Source organism: Artemia franciscana, chromosome 19, assembly GCF_032884065.1.
Source record: "Artemia franciscana chromosome 19, ASM3288406v1, whole genome shotgun sequence".
NCBI lineage: Eukaryota > Metazoa > Arthropoda > Branchiopoda > Anostraca > Artemiidae > Artemia > Artemia franciscana.
Genome location: NC_088881.1, coordinates 18,016,483 through 18,028,803, shown reverse-complemented (window position 1 = coordinate 18,028,803; position 12,321 = coordinate 18,016,483). Strand labels below are relative to the sequence as shown.

Genomic DNA, 12,321 nt, shown 5'->3' with positions numbered 1-12,321 from the left:
AACAACAAGAAGCTTTTCTAAAAATACTAAAAAAACTTTAGCGTAAAGAGCGAGGTGTTGAGAAGGGGAAAATCCTCTTCATATACGTAATAATTTCTGTTCGTTTTACGTTTTAACGTTGTTCCTTACTCTCAATTGAAAAAACTTGTCTTGTTTTTTAGCCCTACATAAAGCAAAGACATTGTCGCCAAAAAAAATAGTGGTTAAAGAAAGATTAGAAAAAACGTGAACTGAGAAAAAGTGGTAAATTGAAAAGCTTTGTGTTCTAAAAGTAAATTTTCACACATGGTTCCTAGGGACTTTTTTTTATGGAAACTTACGTTGAGTGGTTCACAAATGTCTTATATTTTACAGTGTTCTTAAATTTTATAAGTATCAAACTTAAGTCATAACTAGCTATTTTTAACTGACAAACTTAAAAAAAAAACATTTTTTTTCTTAGATCAATTACAATAGCTGGTGGCAGAAGTAGCCAAAGCATGAAAAAAGGGGAACAATTAGGCATATCGAATGAGACAAAAGTTCAAGGCGTCTACTGCTACAATTCCGTTAAATTCACTGTAGCGTTCAACGCCCAATGCAATCACTCTGAAAATCACTCCTCCTCCATGGGGCTCCATAGTGACTGTTTAAGGGCTTGGTTTTAATCGCCTACCTGGAAATCTCCAGGAATTCTTTGGTTTTCTTTTATAATCTCCTCATAACTCTTTCTTGGGTGTACGACTTTTCTCTTACCCCATTGTAGCCTATCTACCTATTTAATTACCTAATACATGAAATTCTCAGCAAGTATCTTCAAAGCAGAATTAATTTTGCTTTGGAAACAATCGTGCCATATTATACAACGAAAATCATCATTATGCAATCATTGGGTTTCACCGCAATCATCAAAATTTTGGCAATTTTAATACCCTGTTTTGATAAGTTTGCTCTATATTGTTTTGCGATTGGGTGATCAAGTTGAAGCTTTCGCGATTTTTTATTGGAGGGATATAAGGCGACTTCGAATTTTGTGTTGGGGAAGGGGAAGATATTTCTCCTCTGGTCCTCACAAAAGAGCATATGCCCCATGTATTTTTTCTTTTCTTATGTCTGCTACCCAACAGGCTCTGTTGCTAGGTTATTATAACCCTTCTAGTAATAAGTTACGCCCTTATAGATTTTCCAAGCCGTATAAGAGACTCTTTAATGATGTATATGATTGTTTTCATTTTTTTTCATAAGGAGGAACATTTGGTATCTTACGACTTGGGTTATCTTCTAGATTGAATGATTTGCCTATGCTGCATAAGTTATTGTTTGTCATTTTAATTCTAGATTATTCTTGAAAACTACGCCTTTCCTGGTCTTCTTATGATTGGAACTGACAGCCACACTCCAAACGGTGGTGGACTTGGTGGCTTGTGTATCGGGGTTGGTGGAGCTGATGCAGTGGATGTTATGGCAAATATTCCATGGGAATTGAAGTGCCCTAAGGTTCGTAATAAAAAGTATAAATTATATTTCGACAATAATTGTTTAAAAGAAAAAAGAAACCAAATCCATCACATGAGTGTCTTAAATTTGAATGAAGCTCGTCGTTGCGGTCCTTTCCATTATGAAGAGGAAGAATTTTACGAAGTTATCTAAGTTATTGGAAAGAAAACTAAAAAAAAAAAAAATTGTCTCTCTAATGGTGACGAGAGGTTGATTCTTTTTGGATTTTATGTGCTGATTTCAAATCTTTTGTTCTGAAAGTTTTTGTTGGCTAATGTTCTTGCGTAACGATTCTTTTTCGCAATTTTTTCCATCATAATCTATATTCATAATAATCTTTTTAATATAATATAAAGATATTTTTAATAAATTAATAATATTTTAATATAATATATTAGAAAATATTTTTAATATAAAATGATTTTCTTATACTTTTATAATAATCTATCTTATTGTTGTTCTGTATTCGGATATTTTTAACTTTGAAACGAAATAAAGGTTAATCGCATCCCTCCTCCATCCCAATCGTAAACATGAGAGTTTTCGCTTTAAGGACACTAATTTTGAAGCATATTGGTTAAACGATGTTTGTCTCCTAGATGAAGACTTTGGAGGGTTTTAAAGGTCCCAGATAATACTTAGTTAACCCCCCTTTCTCCTTGTTTACAGTTGATTGCACCTCCTTGAGGTTGGGTGGGTAAATGTTAAACTGAAGTGTAAATTATCAGCTGTGGAAATGGTGGTCAAGATATAGCCCTATTACTAGTACTTTACCAACTTCAATATTTTTTATATGTGAAACAGATCCTCTTTACTAAAAGTTAGGAAGAATATCCAAGAGGCAGTACAAGTTTAATACCAAGGTTTATTGTCTTCTAGAAGAAGCAGGAATTGGTTATTCAGAATTTAGCGTGTCTACTACTATATCCTTTTGCATGTAAAACTGGTCAGTGACAAAACACTCCTTGCCGCTTTTCGTCCATCTAGACCTATTGAACTCGCACCTTTTTTTATTGTGATTAATGGATCTTCAGGCTTTTTTCTCCTTGAAAATGAAAAAGATGCGAAAATTTTGTTTTGATTATCGAAGAGATATTATGATTTTCTCTGCATGCTTGAGATTATTCAGTGTCCAAGAGGTTTCATGAAAATATTTTATAATGGTAATTCACTGAAAAAATTCTGTACCGAGAAATCTAAAACAAGCTTCAGTTTTTTTTGGAAAATCAAGGCTTGTCTATCAGCATTGGAAAGCAGGTTCTCGCTTGTTCAGAAGGAAAGTTTCTTTTAGTATAATGAGAAAAACTGATAAGATGTAACAACATTAGAAATGATTTCTAAATGTATGCTTCATTTTACATAGAGAAAATCACACGTTTTCAAAGCCTTACTTTTCATAGCAGTATTCGACTGAACTATAATAGGCTTTAAAAATAATTATTTGCTGAATAAAGGGAATGCAAGAATACCCATGTTATTACCCGAAAATTTCTTCAGGTTTATGGAACCTTTTGATTAGGTTAGTAAAAATATAATGTAGCGATCTTCAAATATTCGACGTTATTCGATTTCTAAAAAGCTTACACCGAGGATTGGGTGTTTTACTAAAAAAAATGTCTACCAAATGGCAAAATCAGACCGCCGTACAATGGACTGCTGTGTAAATTCTTAAGCCGTAAATATTGAACGATGCCAATTGATGTTAGTTGACTTTTTGTGGCTAGAATAGAATCGTACCAATATTTCTAATGTCTATTCCCAGCAAGTTTCCGCTACTTTTTAAGTAACTGGTATAAATTGCATCTGTGTTTAGTTACTTGAACAAGAGCTTTTAATCTGTTCACAAGATCTTTTCACACCGTTAGATTTTAATTTGTTTAAAGTCTACTGCATACTGATGCAAGGAGTAATATTTGAGTCTAAAATATACTTTTTTGAGTCAAGTCTTACTATTCTAGGTGATTGGAGTTAAACTGACTGGTCAATTGAGTGGATGGACCTCTGCCAAAGATGTTATCCTTAAAGTAGCCGGAATACTGACTGTTAAGGGTGGTACTGGAGCTATTGTTGAATATTTTGGCGAAGGTGTCAAGTCCATTTCTTGCACAGGCAAGCCTACTATCTCCTACATTTTTTCTGTTTGTTTTATTTCGCTTTTTTTGGGTGTTATTTCCACTTTAAGTAATATTCAAGTGAAAGCATGGATTTGATATTTCTTTTTAATCGGAACTGTTTCAGAAGCTGGTTTTTGAAGAAAGTTTTAGAAGGAGCCAAAATGGTTGTTATGTTGACGTTTTGTTTATTAGATTGGGAAACCGTATCCCAAGAAAAATCTTTAAAAAAAAGTTTCAAACACCACCATTGAAGTCATATATAAAGTCAAATTTAAACTGAACTAAAGTTGTTATGAATGAATAAATGACAGCTAAAAGGAACTTAAGATGGCAATTAAGCCAAACTTAAACGAACAGAAATTGCCACAAGTAAGATTGGCGCCGCCACCTTTCTGTCCTCTCCCCCCGCCCAAAGGCCAGTGTGTCATTGACTTTTTCCTGATAATATTATGCACTTTGAACAATGTCTTGGCGAAGCAAAAAAAGAATTTACAGGAAGTAAACAATTTCCTAAAATAAACACATTTACAACTCTAAATCTGAATCTACAGTTTCAAAAGGATACTTTTTTCACTATTTTGCCCAATAGCTGGCTCAGAAAATTTTGCTTATGGTCAATTTCTTGAAATGAAATAATTAATTGAATAAATTAATTTATTGTATTAGTTGAAAATGTCGATAAATTTGCCTCTTCGGATGACATGGTCCATGCAACCCCAGGGGCAAGAATGATAAATTATAGAAATCGCCCATTGTTAGTGGCTAAAGTTTTACAATATAGAAAAAGAACGCTTGTTTGTGATGGCTATCCCATTGACTTCAACCTTTCAGGGATCATTCCTTGAACCAAGATGACCTCAGATTTTTGTGGAGTAGTGTGTTAAATGGCTGAAAAATAGGTCAAAACTTTTGACTCTTGCAAGTTTAAAACTTTCGTCGATAAATTGGGCTCTCTGAAAATAGGCCAAAGAAATTCTTTTTCATCAGTTCAAAACGTGCATCTTCAAATCCTTAGACCAATGAGACCCCAGTGTAAAAGGAAATAATAATAAGGATAGCAAAAATATATTCTGCCCAAAAAGGGGCCGTTTTTTTTTTAAATGTATTGAATCGTGTATAAGTAAGTTCACGCGGTCATGGGGACACTTTTGTACAATAGAAATTTCCAGTTGAGGGTTAGGGGCTCTCCAAAAATGGATTAAGTTTTCGTTTCCAGTCGTCCCAGAATTACTAATATAATCCTTATATTTAATCATACAAGAATTTAATGCTGCGTTTCTGTCATCCAGCAGAATACTTAATAAATTAAACTAATGATACAAATAACTGAAAAAACAAACGTTAAAGCCAACTAAGATATTAAATAATTTTGAAGTTACATGCAGCTTCGAAAAAATTAAAAAGCAAAGGTGAATGAACAAGGCCACAACAATGAAGAGAAAACGAAGAAGAGAAGATTTAAATAAGTGCTGAAGACCAATCTGTTACAGAATCATTTTTGACTCGTATGTCTTTTTTTGCTTCTAGGTATGGCTACAATTTGTAATATGGGTGCTGAGATCGGAGCTACTACATCAGTTTTTCCCTACAATCACAGAATGCATGACTACTTGAAGGCAACTGGTCGTTCTGAGATCGCAAACGCAGCTGATGATCATGAGAAAGATCTTCTAACCCCAGATGATGATGCACCCTACGATGAGGTTTGTCTCCCTCTTCTTTTTTTGGTGTTATTCGTGGTGTCATCTTTAATTTGGCAACATATTTCGTCATAAGAAAGCTGTTGTTGCGTAAAAGTGGCGAAAAAAGATTGTGTTAATAATTAGAGAGGAATCTTTCGTTTTTCTGCTTATGGTAGGATTTTAATTTCTTTTTTTTTTAGGAAACAAAAAATGTATTATTTCGGGAGGAATACCGCCTCCCTTTTTCAGCGCTATATCAGAAATCAGAAGAAAATGCAAAAAAATATGAGTGAAAAAACTAGGATGAAGCGAAACTGGTAAAACCAAATAGCGCGGAAAGTGAAAAAAAAAAAAAAAAAAAAAAAAAGAAACCAAATCATGATCTTCGTCTTTTTTATTTTTTTTATGGCAGGCCATTGTTGTTCATTAAAATTTTTTTTTCAGAGAATCGTTAGTATCTAAATTTGGTTATTTATAAACAGTGATAACATTATATTTGAGGGCTTGGGATCAGTTACACACTGTACATAACACGTTTTTAATGTGCAAATCACTAAACACGTTGTAAAGACGCACATAGTTGTTGCAATACACTTAGCTCGATAGTAAGTTGTTTACATTAGCCGTTTTCTTGGGTTTTGACTGGATCACAATACATTGCTTAGAAGATAGGCCACTATGGGATATAGCTTATTTCTTCTTGCCATATTTGTTTAGATGCCAACCAGTGTGTAAACTATTAATGTAGTTTCAGAAACATCCTCTATTCTTAGTGAATTCTTAGCAATATTAATTAAGTGATTCGTGTTAAGAAACTCTGTATTTGCAATGCTTAGAGTCAGGACTACCCTTAAGTTATTATTTATTCAATTATAATTATTAATTTATTTTAGGAACTGTCCCAAAGCCAGCTTCAAAAGTATCTTATCTGGTATTCCAGTTTATAAAATGGTTTTTGATTTTCACTGTTGTCTGACTTTAACCTTTTTGTGTTTATTTATATAATTTCAATGCCTATTTTTTAACTATCATGTAACTGGTGACGTATTGCTTTTTAGGCTGGTATATTTTATTTTTTTAATTCAAAAGAGTTTGGAATTAAGAAAGAATGAAATACAATGTTATCAGAAAATCAAGAATTGCTAAGAACTATAAAATAGGCCTACACCGGGCACTATTGTCTTCCAGCTAGTTAAGACTGCAGCACAAAATATTCGATCAAAAACACTTCAAATAACTATCACATTTTCCTTAAATTTTAGTAGCCTCCTTCATTCTCAAAGGAGAATCAAAGAAAACTGGGTCTCTTATATAGAAACTTTTAGGTAACATAAACACGAGGAAACCAGAAATACCCCCGGGGTTGAAGAAAAGGGAATTATGGTCAGTGCCGAAAATGTAATGCGCTGTTCTAATAATTCGATAAATTAGAATTAAAATTTGCTTGGAATTTAAAGTCGATAAACCAAGAATTTACAGTGACATTTCCCTAACACTGAGATTCGGCTTGAATTAATTTGGGTGAAACATTTTTTGTTGAATTTTCTTATTGGTTGAAAAATTTTGTGAATTATTCTGATTGGTTCGAGATAGCACTAGCGGAATCATGACAGTAATAAAATCACTGTGAGTGAGCCTTTACCAACGAGTCGGGGATTGCTAGATTTTATTAGTCAACTTTGACTTTGCATCGTTGATCTAACGTGGCGTATTTAAATTTCACATTTTGTTTCCATCAACAATAAATAGCACTTTGCGCACATTGCATCACCTTATTTTTTAACTTATAATGGCTTAATTAACGTTATTTGGATTATAAATATTAATAGGTAAGGAAAAATAATTAAATGAACTATTATACAATATCTTCATCTTTGAGGTGTACATACCTCGCCTCTGCTTGTATTTTAAGTTATATTAATAAAAATAACTTTTTCCATAAACTAAGTTTTTTAAAGAAAAGCAAAGAACTCCATTAAACTAAAAATGAGCAAAATCAAATCAAATAATCTACCAAGCGTAAGACTACCACAAATCAGCATTAATAAATAAATGAAACCCAAAACGAACAGAAATTACAATAAATAACCGGGTCAAACTCAGAACGAGCAGAATTCAACATGAGTAGGGTTTAAAACTTTTATGCCTTCCAAAGGCCTGAACATAATTTGCACTCTACTGAAAAAAAAATACAAGTGAATGTACATTGCCAGTTTATTATACATATGCTGATATTTATTCCTTAAAATCTTTATAATATTTGATTTATTAAAGTTGTAAAATTGAAAAAATTTAAATGTTATTCAGTAAAGTGCAAATTATGTTCTGGCCTTGGAAAGGCCTAGGGGTTTTTAAATCCTACCCATATTAATTTCTGCTCGTTTTGAGTTTGACTCGGTTATTTATTGTAATTTATGTTCGTTTTGGGTTTCATTTATTTGTCGATGCTGATTTGCGGTAGTTCTACGCTTGGTAGATTATTTGATTCTATTTTTGCTCATTTTTAGTTTAGTGGAGTTGTTTACTTTTCCTTGAAAAACTTATTTTGTGGAAAAAGTTCTTCTAATTAGTTTCTTTTCGTTTTGTATTGACCTAGTCTTTTTCAGGGAAAAAGAAAATAATAGTTTAAATCTATTCGATTTTTCTTTAAGAATTCATAGTTTGGCCTGCTGCTTGTATGCTGGAGAATCTTTTTCAACAACTTTTAACAACACACCCTTTTGAAAATCTTAACACAAATCGTAATGTTTAATTTAGTTTCATACCTCCTCTAGTTCACCTGAAAAATAAATCTTAACACCATTCCCTAAAAATTTTATCTATGCTCTTTGACAGCTTGGCTATACTTACATACTTTTGATTTAGTTAAATTTTAGGAACAGAAGTAGTAATAGAAGTAGCTCCGAAAGTTTGAACTTAATACCCTCGGTCTTTCTTGGTGAACAAAATCGCTATTTCACAATTTCAATTAGATATGTATGTTGAAAAGTTAAACAACCATCCTTTCCATAAAAACCTTGAACCAACCCAGGACATAACTTACAACCCTCGCCCCATAGCTCTGGTGCTTTGCATCAACCCCAAAAGCCTTGTTATATGATCTTTGGATTGGTTCGAATAAGACTAATGTCTCAAAATTTCCATAGGATGCATTTTGGTAAAATACGATCTATGTATGTGTGGGCGGGGGGGGGGGAGTTAGCTACCCTCCGATCACTTTGACTCTTAAAAAGGGCATTAGAACTTATGATTACTAATTCAATGAGTCCCCTCCAAAGTTTGTATGACCACGTTTTCTAAACATTATATGCCCTTATTTGCCTTAGGGCATAACTTACAACCTTTTGCCCTGATGGTTGCGGGGCGTGTGTCATCCTCAAAGACATAATTTTCAGACCTTTCAACTACGTTGAACAAAATGGTTATCTCGAAATATTGATCGGAAGTGCTTGTGGAATGATGGGCGTGGTGGAAGACTATTTGCCGTTCAATCACTTTTGGCTATTAAAAAGGGCACTTGTCCTCTCAATTTCCAGTCGAATTAGCCCTTTCTGAAGTTTCTGAGACAACTTCTATACAAAGTGCACTGGTCTAAAAAAATAATACATTGTGCCAGCATCGCCCTTTACCTAAGTAGTGCTATTGTGATGCATACGACTTGAAATATAACTAACTTATTTTCAGAATCAATTACAGCTGTTTCATGCAAAAAAAAAGGAAGAAAAAGATAAACATAATCTACATCATTGACATACACAGGAAGCACGCCCATTTCAGCACAAGAAAAAAAAAAGAACACAACTGTTTATAGAGGTGACAATCTTTTGTTTGTCGCCGTCCTAGCGAAAACGCACTTTAACTTCCTGAGACGTAACTAACTTTTTTTTAGTGTTTGTTTTTAAGCCTGAAATTTGGGCCAGCAAATGATTGATAGGCAGCTTTTTTTTTCCGAAACAAGTTTATTATCAAGTTGATACGGTAAAATAGCTACATAAAGTCTTGTGATAGTCACTGATACGGTAAAAAACACGAAGGGTAAGTATTTTTAGAATCCAGAATTGCTAATAGAATTAGAAATTGAGGTGGAACCTGGAGTAGGATTGGAATCGAGAAAATCTGGGCGTCGTCACATCACTATTTTAAGTCCCACAAAAAGTATCCAAAATATCTACTAGAATTGGCTGTAAAAAGACAACAATCTAGTGTCAATACTATTTTGTATTCTGTCATCGTACCATGTTTTATTGTCCTTACATGTTTACTTGAATCAGGGGGTACGCTGCCGTCTTTGTGTCGGATTCGTATGCACTTATCTTCAGCGATCTCATCCTGCTTGTTAAAACAACCCTATCAATATTAGAGCATTCTACTGACGGTTCCAGCTCTTCTTTTGTAACTAGTAACTGCGAGGCCTTTTATGATTTTCAATGATATACTCATGAAAGATGATGTCAGAAAGCTGTTTTTGCTTCCTTGAAAATTATGAAATTGAAATGGGATAATACTCTTCTTTGTGAAGCATTAAGATTGCCTTCTAAGGCTTTTGTTTCTAACTTCTGGAATTGAAAGCAGTCGTAAGATCAATTTAAATAAAAAATATCCCAATTAAAAACTGGAACATTGTTCGCAAGGCAATTTCTCAAGATCTCATTAGAATAAACTAATAACGATTGAAATGTATTTTAGTTAAAGTTGAAAAAGGTAGGGTAGTTCAAGGGAAGCAAAAGGTAAATTATCGATATCTTCTTCCACATTTATTGATAATTTCTCGACTTAGGTTCAATAAGAAAATGATAGTATGCTTTCACTAAGATGTCCGGTTGAAAGCAATTAGTTTAAAACTTCTATTTTTAACCGCTTCCCGCCTCTCCAATATTTCCCGGCCAGTTTTGGAATTAATTCATCCCTAATTTAGAGTGTCCTGCTCGTCCTTTTCCCCTTATGGGCAATTTAGTGCACGATTGCGGCTGCGGTATAAAAAATCGTCGGTCTTTATGCATTCCCCAAGAACAGGTTCGAGTGATAAGCTAATGTTTGCTGACATTGGCGTGTAATAGACCTAACCACTCAGATCCTAAGGAATGATGTTTACATTCTTAAAATTGGTCATGATTTATCTGGAAACTGAATATTAGAGTTGACTGCAGAGCATTTTTATAATTTATAATAGGTAATTCTCTACTACTTCTACCTTTCAGTATGTAGTTGTTTATCCTCTGTATAATAATTAGTAAGGTCTGTAAACTAGCTCTTTCACAGTCATGCCACGTTATAATACGGGAACCTAAATATACCCTGCCAAATGAGTTTTACGTTACAATAAAATCCATTAAAATCTTGGAGAGTATTTAGTGCTATAAGAAAATTATTTGCAGCCATAATAAAACTAATACCGATGATTTGTTTTTATGGTTTTAACAATTGTACTCTTTGAAAAAAAAAACATGGGTTTCGGTTAAATAATTTCGGAGATATAGGCGAAAAACCAATTGAAGGATGGGTACCTCCCAGAGTAGAAAAACTACCACAAATAACAAGGTTAAAAGCGGACCCTAAGGCTGTAAAAAAAAAAAAAAATAATAAGAACGCTAGGGTCAAAGATCTGAGCATCATTTCCGATCGGAAACGTTCCCGAGCTGCGAATTGGCTATTTCTTCTGATATTAATTTTCTTGTTTATAACTATTACAGTTGATCGAGATCAATTTGAGCGAGCTTGAGCCTCATGTTAATGGCCCCTTTACTCCTGATTTGGCTAATCCTATCGGCCAACTTGGTGAAGAAGCTAAGAAACACGGATGGCCTTTGGACATCAGAGTCGGTTAGATTTGTTTGCTTATTTATACCCTTTTTTTTAGCCTTCTTTGTTTTTTTAACTTGGAGTCAGTTTTTTTCGCTGTTCTGTAGAGTTTCTAACCGATTCTATAATACAGTTTAGGTGGTTTGTCTTAACCTAATTGTGTTACGGGAGCAACACTTAGTTTAATCTGTGCGTGTTTTTATTTATTTATAAAACCTAGCAATTAAAACCGGAAATCGACAAGAGAAGCCATCATTTGCATTTATGAATATTTGTATGTACATATGCATATGCCATTTGTATGTGCATAGCGGCTGCCAAAGTCAGTGAGAAAAGGTATTTATTTGGTGGGTATAATATTTTTTCCCCAAGATGAAAATTTGGATAATTGGCTAAAAACGACTCCGTTAGGTTTTATAATTCTATAAATATTTTTAAATATCACGAACCTGTTTATTTCAGCTAGTTTAATTGATATTTTTTTTGTAATTTGCGAAGCAATAAGTTTTGTTTGTATTAAGTTTCACCTTCGCTGTTTACCTCCGCAGTAAAAACTCATTTTAAAGATACTGTTGACAAAGAGCTTCTGGGACATTCAAAAAAATTTCAAGAATAAGGAATGGCGGGAAGACATTACTCGATGAACATCCATATAAAGCACAAGAAAAACTTGCAGACCCATTAGCTATGAGTCAGCAAGCCATTTTCAAGTGTTTGGAAGCATTGAAAATGGTCTAAAAGCAAGGAAATTGAGTGTCATACGAATTGCAGCCGTGGAACGTTGAAAGATGTTTTTTTCAGGTGGAAAATGCCAATCAAATAGCAAAATTAGACGAGCCTTTTGCATTGCATTGTGACTGATGACGAAAAGTGGATTCACTGACAGTGCTCGGCTAAATGTTACACAGGTCTTCAAAACTTACCTTGAAATGCCGAAGTGGGCGGCAGTACCAACACCCCCCCCCCCCAAATCCGTCTAGCTCAGACAATGTATCGTCTAGCTTAAAGCCGTCTAGCTCAATGTATGACACTGCTTCAATTTTTACAAAGAAATTTTTTTATTTTTTTCCTGATTTTTTTTTCATTAAATAACTGCTAGAAAGATGGAGATAAGATGTGGCTAGTGATGGAAAATACTTAGAATTGTCCATTTGTAAAAAATTTTCAAGATAAAGCATTGAACTTCATTAACAAATTGCAGTTTTAAGCTGTAGACCTTACATGTTCAGCCAAGTTCAGCTTGTTGTGAG

At 33.8% G+C, this 12,321-nt stretch overlaps 1 protein-coding gene across 2 annotated transcripts in view; it reads left to right on the top strand.

Annotated features, from left to right (window-relative positions):
* Positions 1-12,321, top strand: part of LOC136039365 (aconitate hydratase, mitochondrial-like) — a 91,838-nt gene that overhangs the window by 32,299 nt on the left and 47,218 nt on the right. For both annotated transcript variants that reach the window (XM_065723032.1, XM_065723033.1), the window contains exons 5-8: positions 1,318-1,476; positions 3,435-3,585; positions 5,118-5,293; positions 10,963-11,092. In XM_065723032.1, coding sequence (XP_065579104.1) covers positions 1,318-1,476; positions 3,435-3,585; positions 5,118-5,293; positions 10,963-11,092 — 616 coding nt within the window. The remainder of the gene's footprint in view (positions 1-1,317; positions 1,477-3,434; positions 3,586-5,117; positions 5,294-10,962; positions 11,093-12,321) is intronic.